At 29.5% G+C, this 18,518-nt stretch overlaps 1 protein-coding gene across 1 annotated transcript in view; it reads left to right on the top strand.

The window, feature by feature from the left end:
- The window catches only part of LOC131943142 (uncharacterized), a 120,031-nt gene that overhangs the window by 48,647 nt on the left and 52,866 nt on the right, over positions 1-18,518 (top strand). Inside the window, exons 50-97 of the mRNA XM_059303147.1 lie at positions 586-741; positions 971-1,142; positions 1,567-1,757; positions 2,443-2,655; positions 2,801-2,915; positions 3,003-3,238; positions 3,594-3,686; positions 3,771-3,984; positions 4,133-4,302; positions 4,445-4,521; positions 5,192-5,255; positions 5,533-5,739; positions 5,871-5,970; positions 6,155-6,263; positions 6,442-6,608; positions 6,840-6,931; positions 7,071-7,226; positions 7,395-7,563; positions 7,714-7,904; positions 8,024-8,239; positions 8,381-8,495; positions 8,614-8,846; positions 8,996-9,088; positions 9,202-9,597; positions 9,700-9,776; positions 9,916-9,979; positions 10,248-10,463; positions 11,004-11,103; positions 11,333-11,435; positions 11,761-11,918; positions 12,655-12,743; positions 12,849-13,007; positions 13,218-13,300; positions 13,384-13,481; positions 13,680-13,873; positions 14,025-14,240; positions 14,527-14,641; positions 14,833-14,916; positions 15,160-15,305; positions 15,495-15,587; positions 15,828-16,004; positions 16,299-16,514; positions 16,690-16,760; positions 17,212-17,275; positions 17,402-17,596; positions 17,754-17,847; positions 17,955-18,051; positions 18,315-18,487. Coding sequence (XP_059159130.1) covers positions 586-741; positions 971-1,142; positions 1,567-1,757; positions 2,443-2,655; positions 2,801-2,915; positions 3,003-3,238; positions 3,594-3,686; positions 3,771-3,984; positions 4,133-4,302; positions 4,445-4,521; positions 5,192-5,255; positions 5,533-5,739; positions 5,871-5,970; positions 6,155-6,263; positions 6,442-6,608; positions 6,840-6,931; positions 7,071-7,226; positions 7,395-7,563; positions 7,714-7,904; positions 8,024-8,239; positions 8,381-8,495; positions 8,614-8,846; positions 8,996-9,088; positions 9,202-9,597; positions 9,700-9,776; positions 9,916-9,979; positions 10,248-10,463; positions 11,004-11,103; positions 11,333-11,435; positions 11,761-11,918; positions 12,655-12,743; positions 12,849-13,007; positions 13,218-13,300; positions 13,384-13,481; positions 13,680-13,873; positions 14,025-14,240; positions 14,527-14,641; positions 14,833-14,916; positions 15,160-15,305; positions 15,495-15,587; positions 15,828-16,004; positions 16,299-16,514; positions 16,690-16,760; positions 17,212-17,275; positions 17,402-17,596; positions 17,754-17,847; positions 17,955-18,051; positions 18,315-18,487 — 7,027 coding nt within the window. The remainder of the gene's footprint in view (positions 1-585; positions 742-970; positions 1,143-1,566; positions 1,758-2,442; positions 2,656-2,800; positions 2,916-3,002; positions 3,239-3,593; positions 3,687-3,770; positions 3,985-4,132; positions 4,303-4,444; positions 4,522-5,191; positions 5,256-5,532; positions 5,740-5,870; positions 5,971-6,154; positions 6,264-6,441; positions 6,609-6,839; positions 6,932-7,070; positions 7,227-7,394; positions 7,564-7,713; positions 7,905-8,023; positions 8,240-8,380; positions 8,496-8,613; positions 8,847-8,995; positions 9,089-9,201; positions 9,598-9,699; positions 9,777-9,915; positions 9,980-10,247; positions 10,464-11,003; positions 11,104-11,332; positions 11,436-11,760; positions 11,919-12,654; positions 12,744-12,848; positions 13,008-13,217; positions 13,301-13,383; positions 13,482-13,679; positions 13,874-14,024; positions 14,241-14,526; positions 14,642-14,832; positions 14,917-15,159; positions 15,306-15,494; positions 15,588-15,827; positions 16,005-16,298; positions 16,515-16,689; positions 16,761-17,211; positions 17,276-17,401; positions 17,597-17,753; positions 17,848-17,954; positions 18,052-18,314; positions 18,488-18,518) is intronic.

Below are 18,518 nucleotides of genomic sequence, written 5' to 3'. Positions count from 1 at the left end.
ATTTAGTATTAGTAGTTATTAGTATTATGTGTAGATTGTCTTTTAGTTCTAAAAACTTTTAATTGTTTGTGATGTTCTTTCATTTAAACACTTAGTGGTTCTACAGGGAACCAATTCAGAATATTTTTGTAATTTATGAATTGTTGTAATAAGCATATAAATATCCTTTACATTTTTAAAAACAAGTTTATGCAGATAAGTTATTCTTATGTAAATGTAAAACATTGAGTAACTTGTTTATACAACAAACATAATTATTTCATTTTTTTTTCTTGAGCTAGTTCAAATATAATTGTAAACTTTAAACATTCTTTTTAAAAAAAAACAGACTTATTTATGGCAGTACATGGTTTTTCCAGCAATTATTGCAATTATTATATATGGTCTAGTAGGCTTATATTCAAATATCAAGGCTTGACTCTATTACCTCTGTGATGACCTTATAGATTCTTTATTTTTACAAGTACAGACATTGTAAATTATTATTTGTACTCAATACTTTAAAAAAAAAATCAAAATATTTGGAGTCATATTCTCAAACAGCTATTTGACAATTCTTTAAAACAAAACTAATTATTTTTGCAGAGTGCAAGCTGGCCCACTGAATCTAATTACACTGAGGATTTTGCTACTGAGCTATGTGAACAAACTATCACTAATGACACTCAGGGTGCATTGTGTCAAAGTTTGATGCCAGCACATTTCAAAAATATTGTTACTTCTTGTGTTACTGACATACAGGTAATTAAGACTCTGGAAAATTGTATAAATTATCTTTTTTATTTGCCTCCATATTATAAAATAATTAGTGCATAACAGCTGTATATATCAGTAATATCTAAACAATGATATATCATACCTCATATGTTATATCCACATTTCAGTTTACAGAAATAACTGTAAGTTGTATTTTTTCATCATTGCCACTTTTGAAATAATTTTTCACTTTAACTCTGATGTCATCTCTCAGCTCTCAAACAATTTAACATGGGCCAGCTCCAGCCTCTCTGTCTTCATATCCCTTTGTCGACTGAAATACATGAACACCCTAGTCAACAATTCAGGACTGTTTGGAGCTGATGTCAGCTCAGTAAACAATTTATGCTTTAATCAGTGTTCAAAAAGAGGAACATGTGTTAATGGTAAATTAATATTTTCAACTTTTGTAAACATAATAAGTAGTGATGAATTTTCTACTAGAAAAAATTCTTAGGTTCATTTATTAAATTTTTATTTCAGTAGATTATCATATTGGTAGCATATAAGAATTATGGTTTTGTAATGAATATTAATGGAGAGATATTCTATTACACATAAAATTTTGTTAAAAAAATTATTGTATCAGGTCTCCACTTTTCTTAAATAATGATGGATATGCACTATATGCAGATACTTTACCTAAAACTGTCAGTATTTTAGCAAAGGTTTCACCATTATTTGGTAAATGTTAGTACATATGTTGAATATGCATTTAAAACAGGTTCCCCTGAAAAAGTTTTTTAAACTGTTTATTTATTGGTCTTTTTAAAAACATAACTCAAAAATTTTTTTTAAAAATCTATCTAGGCACATGCCGGTGTGAAACTAACTTTGGATTGGCTGATTGTTCTGTAAATATGTTGATCCCACCAACCATCTACTCAGTACAAAATGATGGTCTATGTGACATTTCAAAGTCTGCATGTAGCTCTATCACAGTGACAGGAGCAACCTTTGTTTATTCACAAAACCTTGTCTGTAGACTACTAGCAGTAAAGGTATGTCACCATTATTAAAAATTGTGTAATCTTGAAAATTTACTTGATGCTAACTTACTTTTGCTTAAAGAATGTTAAAGTGTGGTAGATTTTTCTGCACAATCTGATGAAAATTCAGCAGAAGCTCATAGATTGCATAAAATTGATGTAATTCTAACTTGAAAATGAGACATTTTAATAATTGAAAATGGATAACCTCCCTCCACAGATTGAGTGCTAATCATAAACATTTGTTTATAAATGATAGCTTTTTGTGGATTCTGATTTTGCAAATTTAATTTTTTTAATTTATTCTTTATTTGTTACATAACAAGACTATTTAATGATTTTCATGTAAAAAAAATCTTAGTTGCGAAATTGATTGATCTTTGGTTGTGAACATTAACCCAAGGTGGTTTAAGTGCTAGTTAATTTGATTTGTTTATTCTAGCTGTTTCAGTTACACTCACCCCCCCCCCCCCCCCCCCCACCCCAACCACCCACTACCCAATTTGTTAGTGGTCACCTGATTTAATTTTGGGAAAGTTAGCAACATTGTCCTGGTACATTATTAGCTTAGGAAAAGTAAGATTACTACTGTTTTTCTTATGGGCTGCCAAAAGAACTTTATTGATTAAACATGCATTTAAAATTATGAAACATTTCTGCATTCAAAATAAAAAACTCAAAACAAATTTATTTTCAGGTATTAAATGGCAAAGTTGAGAGGTCAGACAATGTTACGTTTGTTCAAGCTTCATATTTCTCCTTCAATGAAATTACTTGTCCATTAGCAAATGTTGGTAGCTATGAAGTCCAGATCAGTAACAATAACAGCAGCTTCAGTCAGACATTTATCTTCACAGTATATAATCCAGATTGTCTCAACTGTAATGCATCAGGCATTTGTACATTAGCTGTAAGTTTTTTGTTTTTAAATATTTAAAAATAAATCACACTATATTTTCCTTTGTTAAATTTACTTTTATATTATTAAATAAATTTTTGAGTTACCAGAGAACAGTTAACATTTTCAATATAATTGTATTTTGTATTTCCCATAGCCTGAGAAGTGCTTCATCAACAATCAGTGCTATTTCTATGGACAAGAGAATCCACAGAACCAGTCACTCGTATGTGATAACTATGACGCACCTGACCAGTGGAGCATAAAAAGAGGTAAATTAATATGAAAATAGATGATAAGATACTAAATTCACTTTTAAAATGCATCAGTTTAGAAAAAATGTTGCAATTCCTTTACAGATTATCCTTACATTAGAGGCAAACCAGTGCTTTCAACATCTTACAATGAAACCTTAGATGAGTTCATGTTCCTGTGTGAATTTACTGAACATGAGCACCCTAAAGTAACTTACTTCATTGAATGGCTACATTTGAGTCAGCGAGTAACAAAATATAATATTACTGACATGGGAGTTAATTCAACAGTTCTCAAACTAAATGTTTCTGAAATCCCCAACTTTTTTCACATGTCTAATGTAAGTAGAATATTATTTACACCAACAGATTACTATCATAGCACTTATTTTTGTTTTCAAGTGTTGTCAGTTTTAAACAGAAAGTTTGGCTTTTAATCAGAATTAATGCTGTTGAGTTGTTTTAAAACTAAACATATTTATTTGCATTGGTAATTAATTTAAGGATAAAGTTAAAATTTTTAAAGGTTTTAATTTTATTTTTAAATATACATTGAAGAAATAGGCTATGAACAAACATTTCTGTAGAAGTATAATAGCATAATATTCTTATTGTTAAAATAGAGTAATTTTTCTTATTTCTGATAGCAACATCAATCATGTCATGATTAAATATTATATCTGTATCTTCAAATAGGTGTCATGTGTTCTAACAGCCTGTTATACAGATAATTGTACTTCATCTGAAAGCCCACCAAAAACAAGCAATGCTTTCCATGTTAACATTGCAGTAAGGAATTAATCTATTCAATTAATTTAATAGCTTATTTTTGCTTAAAGAATCTTTGGCTTAAATTTGTAATTTATTTTTTAGATTGTAGAACAGAATGTGGTGGTGACAGAAGGCATGGGACCTGCTTATATCCAAGTGGCAGCTAATGTACCTACACACCTGCTATGTGAAGGCAGTAGTGTTGAGCTGTGTTCTGTGTATGTCAGCCTTCAATATGTCAAGGCAACAAATGAATACACATGCCCTCAGAGTGATACAGTTATTCAGCAGCTCATCTTTCCTCACATAGACAATGGTTAGTGAAAAAAATTAGATTTATTAATAGACAGTTTAAAAATGTTAGATGTTTTGTTTTAAAATGTAAATGATTCATTGTAATTAAAACATGTACTTTCACTTTTATATCAAACCATATTATTAATTTTAAACATGTTTACATGAAGAATTGGAAAGTTGCAGTACCAGATTTAATAAATGGCCAACTGTGAGGGCACCTGTGTCAGCCACCATTGACTCTCTTGTAGAAGGGGACATATCTAGGTCTGTTGAGGTCTTCATCAAATTTGAATACAACAGCACTGTTGAAGTTATCAGATCAATAGGCCAACAGCAGGTAAGAATTCTCTAAAATTGCAATTAGTATATCATGATTACATTAGTGAAGTTTTTTATATTGTTAACAATCAAATTTTATAAATATTTTGTAAAAAGATATCTATGTTCAGAAGTGTAACTATTAAAAGAATATTTTCTAGGTAAACATCATTGATCGTGATATTTCAACTATGTGTGGGTCTGTGAATGACCCTCATATGTCTTCATTTGATGGACAGTAAGTTTAATTTTCATAGAAGTTTTATTGATAACATAAAGACTTGTCTTTCCTAAACTATTCCATCTGGAATTTTCTTTAAAGGTCTACAGCAAATTTTTATTTTTGAACTTTAGTAATTTATTCAAACTAATAGATAATTTGATCACTGCAATAAATAAGTTATTTTTGAGGATTTGAAAAAACGATGTAATTAATATGCTAAATACTGTGGGAGAAGCACATATTTAAGAAGAATCAATTCAGTTAGCACTTTGTGAGCAGCCAAAAAAAATAGCTCTAATTAGAGTTTATTTATTTAGAGCTAAGAACAATTTTCCATTTTATAATAATACTAATGAGAATGAGGAGCAAAATATGTTAGTGACATTAACACAAAAATTGTAACTGTCAAAAAGAATTATAAAAAGAAACAAAAGGGGTAAGAATTATAGCTAACTGAAATTTGTTTTCTTAGACAACAGCAGATGATAAAAATCTTAAGCAGTGACATTTATTTATATTTTAACTCTTACTGTTAACTGTTGTAACAATTTTTAATTTTAAACTAAATTAATAGGATTTAATTTATTTGATGAAAAGATATTGTTAGCTAAATTGGATAATTCACACACACAGTAAAAAAAAGAAGCTGAATTTCTCCATAACTTTATTGCTTTCTTATTTTCAGAACTTATAATATATATTTGGAAGGGGAATTCATACTTTACAAACATACAACCCTACCATGTGAGGTATGTAGCCTACATAAATTTTTGTAGCTTGTAATCATTTTGTAATTTTTTTTAAGTGTAAGATCTAATAAGATTTTAATCTTGACAAATGAATGTTTGGATTTTGTATTTAGTTATAGGGACTCTGTAAACACATGTTTATAATATTAGTAAGTGAGAAGTACTGGTATTAATATTTTACAAACTCTTTTTATTTTTAAAAAAAAAGTTCATTGTCAGATGACTATATTTCTGTGAGTAAAGTAAGATATTGTAAAAGATTTTTATTATTTCCTAGGTCCACGGATACTACAGAAAATGCAACACTAAGGCTGCCTGTAACTGTGCTGTGTCTGTCAAGTATGGAGATGATGTCATTCTCATTGATAGATGTGGATCTACAGCAAGTGACAAACCTATACCTGTAGAGGTTAAAATATTTAAAAATGGAATGTTGACTCCTGGTTTACGTATCATTCAACAACTGGAGGGTAGGAAGTTCAAGGTGTGACATCTACATTTTGAAAGTTTTAGTTTAAAACTCAGCTAGAACAATTTATTTAAATTAATAATTAAATTAAGTTGAAATTGTTAAAGAAATAGTGTATATTTACTAAATTGTTTTTATTCTTTTAGATCACATTACCTACTGGCACTGAAATCAAAGTCACTGTCACAAACCATTTCCTTAATGTGTGGGTGCAAGCATCAGCTCTTGACTTCAACAATACAGAAGGTAGTAACATTAACATGTCTATTGTGTGTGTATGCATGTGCATGCGCATGTGTATATATTGATATATATAATAAAAAAGATGGGCTATACATTGTATTGTGGAGCAAAGCTGTAATTACCATGTCTATTTCCTTGTTAATATTTTGATTCTAGCATGCATTTCATTTTATTTATTTCCTTAAAGGCTTATGTGGCAACTACAATCAAGACCCATCAGATGATTGGAAAATGCCGTCTGGGACAATTTTCACTGGTAGATCTACAGAACCAAATGAGTTTACATTGTCTTGGCGGTAATGAGCAACATTAATTAAAATAAATTATTATGAGCTATTAGTGGGTTTTGGTTTTCATGAGGGTGTTAAATAAAAACATAAAAAAAGCTGGAATGATTACTCAATTTATATTTAATTTTAAATAAAATATAAGTTAAAGTGAAGATTCTTATTCAAATTTTAAATCTTTCAACAGAGTCAATTCTACACTGACCCACTATCGAGGTATTTGTGCCACAGAAAGTACAACATCAGAAAGCCTATTCTGTAGATGCACGGCTAATGATTCTTCAGAGTGTCAAACTGGGCTTAATGTCGTCAAATGTCCTTTGTCTAACACAGCATTGAAATTAAATGGTGGAGGTACAAACCTTTTGTTTGCTTATCCATTTATTTACTCTGTTAGCTATGAGGTCCACAAATGTAAACTTAACTTATTTTTATTGCAAAATATAAAAAACACTTTGTTGAAGGAAATACGGTGCATAACCAGTTGACACAAAAGCTTAATTGTGTAGGAGAGAATCGCTTTCAACACTAAAATTAAGAAAGAAGAAGAAGGATATACTATTTGTGTTTTTTTTTTAAATCTAGGCATAGATGTGACAGAATTTTATGTGAACAACAGCATAACTCCACAATGCAATGGCGAACAGTTTGAATATGATGCCAACTACACTTCACCTGTATGTTATAAGTCACATTATAAAAATGTCTTTTGTAGATATATTACACCAGACATTGATAAGAAATGCATTACTACTTAAACAAAATACAATAATTCTGTTACATGAACATATTTTTATTAACTAATTAACTCTCCAGGCTCTGAATTGGTCTGTATTTTCCAACTGGACTGAGGTGAAGGCAAGAAATTTCTGTATCAACTACATTAGACAGAGTACAATTGGAGTAATGTGTGGGGACATATTTACACTGAGTTACAACACAACTGTTTCTTCATGTGTATCAGACATACAGGTACAAATTGAGTTTAAAAATAAATGATCAAATATGAACATGAAGTGTATAAAATAAAATAGAAATATATAGTTAATATCACTTTATTACAGTTTTAAATTTTAAAAGATTTTGATTGGTTTTTGTTTTATTTATTCTATATAAATGTTTTAACTGTTTTTATGTTAGATCATGGACAGCACTGATTATGCTGTAGAGGCCCTGAGTAACTTGTTGGAGCAATGTCTAAGTGGAATGACAAGAACAGTTCAATACTGGGTTTCAAATAAACCAAACACGACCTTCTTGGATTTAATGTGCATCAATAACTGCAATGATCGAGGCAACTGTTCTAAAGGTAAAGATATATATGTTGATCCAGATTGATGTAAGTTAAAATAAATAAATGGGTACAATGTACAGCAATGATTAAAAAGTCTTGGATAAAATAATGCTTATAATAAACATTTTTACCTTTCAATAATTATACACTTATTTATCCTATTAGGTGTATGTCAATGCAGTGATGGCTTTGGAGGTGTAGATTGCTCAATTAACTTGAAGATCCCACCTACAATCTTGAGTGTTCTCCCTAAACTGTCATGTGAAGTCAAGTCTGAAAACTGCCAGGTTTTAACTGTCATAGGTGGACCTTTTGTTGACTCTGGGAATCTGACCTGTGTGTTTGAACAGATCAATGTAAGAAATGAGAAAATATTTCTTTTTAAAAATCTGTTTATAAAAATAAAGATAATTTTTTTTTAGAAATTTGAAACTCTTCCACTTAATGAAATAAAATGATTGCTTAAATTTTTCAGTATGTTGGTGAGAAGAATTACACTGTCAGAGCCAACAGCACTTATATTGTCAGTGCTGTGTTCAAGTCTTATGAGCGCATCACATGTCAACTTCCTTTCACTGCAAGCTTCCAGCTGTCTGTACAAAATGTACTTAACATAACCAGCAATGTTGTTATTTACCAAGCCTACAATTTAGACTGCTTTACATGTACTGGGGCTAATTGCTATCTACAGGTAACATGCATGCGATTTTTTTTAAAAACTTATTTTTCTTTTGTTTTTGAAAATAGTTTTAAAAAAGGCTATATTGTAAAAAAAATCTGTTACAAAGTTTTTCTAAATGATCTAAATGTGGCCTACTAAAACATTCCTTAGCCAAAATACTGCTACATTGACAACAAATGTGAAAAATTTACTACAACTAAAGCTGGTAATCCCAACCTTGTTTGTGATCCTTCCAAAAGTAAATCAGACTGGACTAATAGAAATGGTAAGAAATAAGCATAATTTTAATCTTTTTCAGTTGCAAATTATTTTACAGTAAGTTTTTTAAAAATAAAAAAGGTTATTTTATATATCATTGATTTCCACTTCCTGTTCTTTTCAAGATTACCTCAGAATTGACACAAAACCAATCATCACTACCAGCTTTGAACAAAACTCCAGCCAATTTTATTTGGTCTGTAATTGGACTAGTTATGTAAATTCTGACACAAACTATTCAGTATATGCTCAGTGGTATAAAGATGATGACTTTGTGAGGGAAAGTCAAGTTATTGGCAATGAAACAACAAATGAAATCTCCTATTTAGATTTCACTGACTTGAAATACAGTTCGAAGGTTGGTAACATTTCAAAAGATGTTAGAGATATTTTAAATAAAATAAAGCAAAAAATCTATGCTAAACTATGATATTTTCTTACAGGTAATAAATAAATCTTATTATCAGTACCACATCCTGAAAGAAATTTCTTTTTATATTTTCACAGATATACTGTGGACTAGTTATCTGTTTCTCATCAAAATGCAGTGAAACCAGGAGTCCAGTTGTGAAAAGTGATGATTTCTATTTCAAGATCACGGTAAAATATCATAAAACACTTAATACATAAATATATTTTATTGAGATCATCATGTATATTTTTATGCAGTTTCTATTAAATTAAATTGTTTTATTTTTAAAATTTATTTTCAGCTAATTGGAAAATTATCACTGGAGATAAAAGAAGGATATGAAGACAAAGTTTTCAGGATATCTTCCAACTTCCCTCCCCTTGTTTTCTGTGACAAGAACAACAACAGCTCATGTGAGATTTCCATAACCATGCAAGTCCCACCCAGTTCCAGCTCACCAGATATTCGTTGTCCTGTTACCAAACAACCTTTGCCTCAGCTGGTCTTTAGATGGCAGACAGAGCAACCATCCATTCCTGCATGTGCTGTAGTTATCAACAATAACAACTGGCAGCTTACTCAGACAGTGGTAGTCAGAGCTGTGTTGGATGGCAAGATAGATGGAGATGTTTTAAGGGATGTCACTGTCAATGCTCAACTTACTCAAAATTTCAGCATTGTTGTTGGCTCTCTTCAGGTAATTTTTAAAAAGTTTTTTAATCTTTGAAATTTTATTCTGAATTAATTTTCTATTTAAAACTATTCAAGTCTAAAAATGAATATATTTTTGTTCCATTAGGTCAAGATTATTGACACAGACAAAATTGCCATCTGTCAATCTATAAATGACCCACACATGACAACATTGGATGGAAAGTGAGTATTTACTGGTGGTAGAGTTTTAACAGAAAGTTTGTAAAAATTAAAATAGTACATTTTAATCTTGAGACTGTATTATTATCTTAAATACTTACTTTTAAATTGATAATCTGGTTATATGTTTAATTCATTCCAGGTATTACAATAATTTCAATGTTGGAGAATTTATTCTATACTTACACAAGTCTGGACAGCAAGAGGTATATTAAATCAAAAAGATCCTTTTTTGGAGATAGTAAGGGGGGGGGAGGCTACTTAGGTATTAAGAACTGAAACCATACCAGAAAAAAGTGACAGGAATAAAGAGCTACTTTAAACCTCAACCAAAAAAAAATAAGACATGTTTAAAAATTTTAAAGCTGTTATTGTGAGTTGTGAACTTGATTATTTCTGTTACTCAAAGTAAAAAAATAGGTTGTATAGAAAAATCATTAAAAATTACTTGAGATTTGTTTTTGTACATGACAGGTGCGAGCTTACTATAGAAAGTGCAGAGATGGCAAAGCTTCATGTAACTGTGCATTGATTGTCAGAGCTGGGAAAACTGTTGTCAGAATAGACAGATGTGGACCACTTATTGGTGATCCTGAAAGGCAGTATCCACTTAATGTTGATATGATTGTAGATGGAGAACTTACTCAAGGTCTCACTGTAGCAAGTTATGATGACGGGAGAAGGTTTGAGGTAAATTGTCATTTAATCAAGGGCTTATAAAATATATCATTTAACAAAGTAGATGTTAAGTGCTTAATCTAAGTTCATTTCTTTTTGTGTAATAGTCTTTTAGTGGTTAAATAACTTTATTTTTTTTTACAATTTATGCTATCCCCCAGATCTACTTATAAAGCATTATCTATATAAGAAAAAAAGAGAACACATAAATAATATAGAATTTTTGTTTATTAAATGTGTATTCTGATATAATGTATCACTTATATGGTTTTGATAGTATTACTATAAACCTATTGGTTTTTTGGTATTATATTTTTTCTCTGAATCTGCTTGTAAGGGATGTAAATGTGTGTGGCTAGACTGCCAAGTAGTAAGCTCATAGTTTAGCCTGAGTATGCTGAGTAAACAAGTTTATAAGGACATAAATATCAACTGCATTTATGTCTGCCAAGTCTCAAAAAGCATTGAAAGTTTACTTGTCATTGCTAAGCTAGAAGGAAAAAATATGATTCAGCACCTGTAATTAAAATCCCTATATTATGTGTATTTCAGATAACACTTCCAACAGGGTTGAAAGTAATAGCAACAGCTGGCCGCAAATTTATCAATGTTGTTCTACAGGCACCTTCCAATGAATTTAAGCAGACTTCAGGTTTGTTGATTTTTTTGGTTTAAAAAATAAATATATCATCTTGTAAAATTAAAATGCCCCTGATTGGTTCTCTCTTTTTTTAAATAGAATGTATTATTTTTAAGATTTTACCACTACCTTACTATGCTTTTAGATCAAAATTGTCAAACCAGAAAGAAAGTGAACACTCTAATAATTTTTAAAAAGCTATAGTATTTAACTCTTAAATCTATATTTCTGTTTTAATAAGGTTTGTGTGGAAGCTATGATGATGATGAAACCAATGATTTGACATCCAGAACTGGTGAACTTGTACCAGACACCAGAATTGATGACTTTTCTTTGAGCTGGAGGTGAGTGCTTCTAATTAATACACAACTTTCACTAGAACAATTTAAAATTTAATTTATTGTTATTTGATTCATTCCTTTATTCCTTTTAATCAATATTTAACTATACTAATACTACATCTCTAGGTATTTTTAAAAATCCATATTTAAAAATGAGCAATCATAACTTATGTTTATGTACAGTTTCTAATCATTTATTTTATATTATGTTTGTTTCTTTAAATTAAATTCCATTACTTTAATAGCTGTATTTAAAAACAATCTCCAACACTGATTTGTTGATTTAGAATTTTTTAAATAACTTTTTGTACTCATTCAAAATTTTCAGAGTAACACAAGAAGAATCTATTTATGGTGGTTATTGTGGAAGTGACAGCGGTGATGTAGTCATCCCAACAGCTTTCTGTACTTGTGGTTCTAGCCAGTCATGCAGTTCAAATGTATATCTTTCTGGCTGCCAGAATGGATTAAGGGACATTTTAGGAGGTAGATAGTTTTTCAAGCTAAGCATCTAGGCCTAAATTATAGTTTATGATAATTCTTAACAATTACTTATAAATGAACCGGTGTTTAGAAAATGTCCCCATAAAACGAATCTAAATTGAATGACTAGCATCACACAATGAAAATACTTTGCTCACTATTAGCCTATAGTCTGGCCATTCCGCAATAGAAAAACAAACTACAGGAACACATCAACTCACATTTTTGCTCAGCACACAACTTCAGCTCCAACTAAATTTCACTAGATCATGTTCCTAGATATTGTATCCACAATTTTAGATTATATAAAAAGCTACTGATGCACATTTCAAAATGGCACAATAATTATCCATGGGCTACACAAGATTTACCAGAATGCAGCTTTTAAATTTAGGGAAATCAGCATTGTTTAACCAAGCATATCATTATATGGGAAGAGAAAAAAAATGGAATACTCACTTCTCTCAATTCACACTTCTATGTTTGACAAATCACACATCAAAGGAACTTAAAAAAACCCACATCAGCTTCATGATGAAAACTTAACTTTAATAATAAATATAGTGCTTCTAAACGCTTTTATTAATGCATTCTGTAAGAGTTTTAACATGGATTACTTTAAGTGACCCTACTTTTTTATGTAAGATGAAAGTTACTTTTAAAGGCAACTAATATTTTTATGAGTAATGCACCATCCTTATCCTACATACAATATGTTCAATTATTCTATTCACTATAGGTTTAGATATCACAAATGACCTGTACATGTCTGCTCTGAAACCAAACTGCAGCTTGAAATTTGAATATGATGTGACATACAAACCTGAGGTAAGTTAACTTTTAAACAACTTTTTGAGAAATCTTTTCTTAACATTATAAGGGTATTGGTCTTTAAATATGGAATGTTTAATAATTTAATTTTTGCTTTTATAGGTACCAACATGGCCAACTCCAAGTGGCTGGACATTTGAAAAAGCCCAGAACTATTGTATAGATTATTTATATAGCAGTCAATCAGGTCGGGCATGCCTTGGATTGGTTTCTGCACTCAAATTTGATGTTCTAATTGAAGGCTGTGTAGAGGACATTCTGGTAATTGTTTTACAAATTAGCGATGTAATGTATTCTTTTAACTTATGTTGTTATTTCTATGACATTATCAATTTGTACCCTTAAACAAAGAGTTATATTGAAATTACATAGATTAAATTTTCAGGCTATGAGCAGAGGTATATTTTTTCAACAGCAGCTTACTTTAATCAAAAACATTGCTATATTTTATCATTATTCTTTTTTAATTAGATTTTGGACTCTGTTGAATTTGCCCTTTCCGCTCTGGAAAATCTCAACTTGCGTTGTTTACTGCATCTTCAAACCAACATAAGGTAAATTAGTTGTTACTGTATTATCTACTTTGACTAGTTCAAGTAATTGTAATTTGAATCTTAAATTGCTCTTTTTTCTTTAGCTACTGGATCTATGATAGCAATGGGGTGTATTTGAATGAAACAATTTTTGGCTCAATCTGCCCATCTGATTGCAACATGAATGGTACTTGCACCAATGGTAAGCTATTTAGACAACTTTTAGAAATTGCCAACTCTATTAGAAGAACTCTAAATTTATAAAAATTTATTTTGTTTTGTTATAGGTTAATAAATTATTTTATGCTCTAAGGGTAGTGTTTTTTTTCTTTTCATAAAATACATTAAAACTATAAAATTGCATATGATAATAAATATTTCTATACCAACACATCAACAGGAAAATGCATTTGTAAAGATGGTTTTGGAGGTGCAGCATGTGACATAGATCTGAGGGTACCTCCCCAAGTCATAGATTCACCAAGTAACAGAATCTGTGATTTAAAATCAAAGAGATGTCCTAATAAAATTGACATCAATGGGTTCAATTTCCTCAACAGTGTCAACTTGACTTGTCATATTAAGACTATCACGGTAATAGTTGAGATTACATTTTGTATACAGTAATAAAAAAACATATAATCTGATACTAGTTTTTTAAAATAAAATATTTTTAAATAGATTTATTTTTTTCTCTCAAGATTTATTATTATTAAATTTATTTCATGGATTTCATATATTCCAGATTCTTGAAAAAACCATTGAAGTTTCTAAGGAAGAAATCACAACAACTGCAAAATTCATCAATTTTAACACAGTTTCATGCCAAGTAAATCTTACAGAGAGCTTTGCCCTAGCCATTAGTAACAATGAAGACATTCTCAGTAGTTATAACAACTATTTGATCTATGACTCTACATGCCTTACTTGTACAACAGAACCTGATATTTGCACAATAAAGGTAATATATATTTATATTAGTTTTTTTAGTGCTATTGTACCTGTCAACTTGATATTTGTAGATATGTGTTCTTGTTTGATTTTTTTAATTCCATCGTTGACTTATCAAAACAGCTCTTACTATTAAGCATAATGTTTTACAAGATATTTAGAACCATATACAACATGTTTATCAGTCTTAATATTTTAAAAAGTGTATAGAAATATACATTTTATAAAATGATTTACACCTTTTTGTGTCAGTAGGTAATATAATTTTTATACTGGTATATCTTAACATTTTGTAGACTGACACATGCTTCATTGGAAATCGATGCTATGCTTTTGATGAAATTTCCCAAGAAAATCAATCTCTGTCATGTCAGCCAACAAAAAATCAAACTTCCTTCAGCATTTTGTCACGTAAGTGTTGATATAATTTTGAATTTAATGTAGTTATTCTATTATACTCAAAAGTTTGTATCACAAAATTAAAATGTTTTCAGAATTTTTTCTTATCTAGTCATTCTATTTTTTCATCTTTAAAAAGAAGTGTTTTTTTAAGCATTTTAATAATTTTGTGATTAAATTAATTATTGTTTTAAAATATTTAGTTGCTCCAAGCATCAGAAAACCAGTGATTTCAACTCAAGACATCAAGAATTCTCCATTCTTTTTAATCACTTGCAAGCTAAACAGTAATAATGTTTACTTTATTATTATTTATACCTTTCATTTAGTTAAAAGGGATCATTATTAAGTATTATTTTATAAAGTTATTTTTAAAAACTTTATTGCTTTATTGTTTTAGCCCTACTGATACTAATAATTTATTGCAAATTAACTAGGTCTCATCATGAATTAAACTAAAGCTATTGAAATACTATGTAATTTTCATTTCTGAAAAATTCAAAATTGTATGAAATAATGATGTTGTACAGGTGAACAGTGTAAATCTGATGTTCATTATGAAGTACTATGGATGTACAGACAAAACATCACAATCAAAAACCAAACTTCAATCACATGCAGCACTGATAGCCGTTTAAGTGTAGATGATATCCCAGACTTTAATCTAGGAGACTCTGTAAGTAATGGCTTCACTGGAATTTATACCATCAACATTGTGACAAATTGTGTAATTATAAAATATTGGGATAGAGGAGGAAATTTATTATTAACTTTGCATATTAACAAGAATAATTTTTCATTAAATGTTCTTAAATAAATATGACCTCTTTAATTTTACTTTTTTCCATTTTAAATATTTTTTTAGATTACATGTGCAGTGCGAGGATACAAAAATGCTTCTAATCTAGACACCTATTCTGATTGGAGATACAGTGATGAACTTTCTTCACAAATTCAAGTAAACATATAAACTATAACTTATACATTTTTGAAATTTTTATTTGAAGACATTTCTGCTCTAAGATTGTATCTTTTATATTGTCATTTTCAAAGCAGCATTTATAGAAAGTAAAGAATAGTGGTAACACTAATATTTTATTTAAACATGTATTTAAATAGAATTCTAATAGTAAATTAATAGTGTAAAGAACAAAACCATTATTTCAAATAACACATAAAATGATAATCTTGTAACCAGATACAGGAGACTAGTTTGGTGGTAATTGAAAGAAACAAGTCTGACACCTTCCATGTGTCCTCTTCTTTCCCTCCTGGATTTTTCTGTGGCAACTCTAGTAACTGGAACAACTGTAGCATTGAAATCTATATCCAAACTACACAGCAACAACCTCTCACATGTCAAAGAAAAATACTGGTATGAATCCTCTTGAATGATGTTGTTACTCATTATACATAACCCAAGAGTAACATAGGTTAATGTGGATATTTATATTTATATAAAAAAAGATGATTAAAGACTGACAAGTTAGTTTTAGGAATTAGTTGTTTATCAACAAAATACTATGTTGGTTTCACAAGAAATATAATTTTTCTTTTTAATTTCATAACATATCCGTGTTTTTTTTCTAAACATTAAGAGTATTACTGTTATACATTTTTAAAAGAGTAAAATACTGTTTATTTCTAATTCACTTTGAAACTATTTTAGCCTCAAGTTATCTTCAGCCAAAATAATAATTTTGGTTCAAGCCTTCAGTGCAGCAGACTTCTGACCTACAGCAACTGGCAAACAACTTATTCTTTTGAGGTCCAAGCAGTACAAGATAATTTACTAGAGCTAGATCAGCTGTTGAAAGTTCATGTATCAGCTAAAGTACTTATGGGATCAGAAGTCAGACAGTCATTGGATGTAGCTGTGTTAAATGTAAGTTCTATTTTTTATGGTCTATATAGATATAACATTATCTTCAAAATTACATTCAACTGGTCGTGAATTGTCAAACTTTAGAGTTCAATGAGTTAAGTCACATCATTGATTTAAATTTTTAAAAACTCGGTTTCTTGTACAAATGATGACAACTATTTTTGATTGTCTAAAGCTTACAGTCAAGGACAGTCCACAAGCTAAACAATGTTCTGTTGGTACTCACATGGTGACATTTGATAAACAGTAAGATGATTTTTTTCTAGCATACTGTTTTACCTCAAACAACATATTGTTGTGACTTATAAATTAGTTAAGCCTTGTTAAAATATGGGACTATTAGAAATAGATCAAATAATTATACATACCACACAGTTTTTATCTCAAAGCTTCTAATGTCCCTACAATGTGAGATATAATCTTTCTAAAAATTTTCTCTGCTCTAATAAAAATCTAAAGTCTTTAAGCTCTAGTACTTGTTATAGAATGTGTCTGATCTAATTCATTGTCCCAAAAATATTATGTGATTGACATACATGTTTTTGAATACTGTGAATACTATCAGTATTTAAAAATAATTTAATCTATTATTTTTAACTGAAGGCTTCATAAAATACAGTGTTATAAGTTTAATGTCCAGATATTTGTAGTTATAATCTGAAAATCATTTATGAAATTCAATTTTTTTAAAATTCAGTCCATATTCAAACTTCCTGAGAGGAGAATTTGTTGCCTACAAAAGCACTGGCTCTTCAGCAGAGGTAAATTTTTCCGTTTGTCTTGTCAATACAGAAACTGACTACGGTTTTGTTATTGTTTTGTAATCAATAGGTTTAATAATGTAAATAAAATGTTATTATTTTTTTTACTATTGTTTTATCAACTAGGTGCACATCATACAAACATCATGTTATAATAACACATCGACATGCATGTGTGCAGTCATGGTAAAGTCTGATGATGATGTAGTTACCATTGATCACTGTACTTCCTCTGGAGCTGTTGATGTTCGACTACACTTGAATGACAAACTCACTCCAGGAACACGCATTGCCAGATTTGAAGATGGAAAAATGTTCACGGTATGTTAACCTTTTTTTAAATTTTGTATGAACATTTGAAATAAAAATTTTGAAATTATTTTGACTTAATAAAAAAAGTGATAGAATGAAAGCATTACTTTTTAAAAAAAGATTAGTTTTGTATAGAAATAAATTCATTGCTGCATTAACTTTCTAGATTACCCTACCAAATGGCTCCTTTGTTGAGGTTATGGTAAATGAAAACAGCCTAAACACAGTGATTTACACTTATGATTCTGGAGTACTTCAAGGTAAATTTTAGTAACATTCAAACATCTGTTTTGTAGTAAATTAAATTCATTTTAAAGTGTACCAGTTATAAATGTAAGTGTGTTAACATTTTACCTTTCAAATCTAGGGCTATGCGGAAATAATGATGGACTAGTAGACAATGATATCATTGCCTCAAACTTCAGCAATGATAATGATACAGAAGCTTTCATTGAAGCTTGGAGGTGACTATTAAAATTTGTATTTGAAGTAGTCAGCTCAAGTAGCTTTTTTTAGGAAATAATTTTTATATAATTAACTCAGAGTAACTATCAACCATCAAACCTACATAAATTTTCCTTATCAAAGTTGTTTTTTTGTAATTTATTTCTATCATTGCAAATTCTTAAATATCTATTTTAATAGCCCATTTTCAGTATTCCTGTAAGTTTTCTAAATTAAAAAGAAATTTAATAGAAAAAATAATTCTGTTTTAAATCTTTTATAGGGCAAGTATTTCCTATTTAAATGGAATCTGCTCAGAATCATCAATGCCAGCTGAAGACACTGATAACTACTGCCAATGTGATGGTGCATCACAACTAATTTGTGACTCAGGACTAGACATCACCTATTGTGATATTGCAGCTAATAATGTATCAGGAAAAACATTAAATACTGGTAAAATTAATGGTTTAATAAGATTTATATT

This window comes from Physella acuta, unplaced genomic scaffold (assembly GCF_028476545.2).
Source record: "Physella acuta isolate Inbredline_101_S28 unplaced genomic scaffold, ASM2847654v3 ptg000443l, whole genome shotgun sequence".
NCBI classification, from domain to species: domain Eukaryota; kingdom Metazoa; phylum Mollusca; class Gastropoda; family Physidae; genus Physella; species Physella acuta.
Note: the sequence above shows the minus strand (reverse complement) of the source record. Positions and strands in the feature narration are given on the sequence as shown.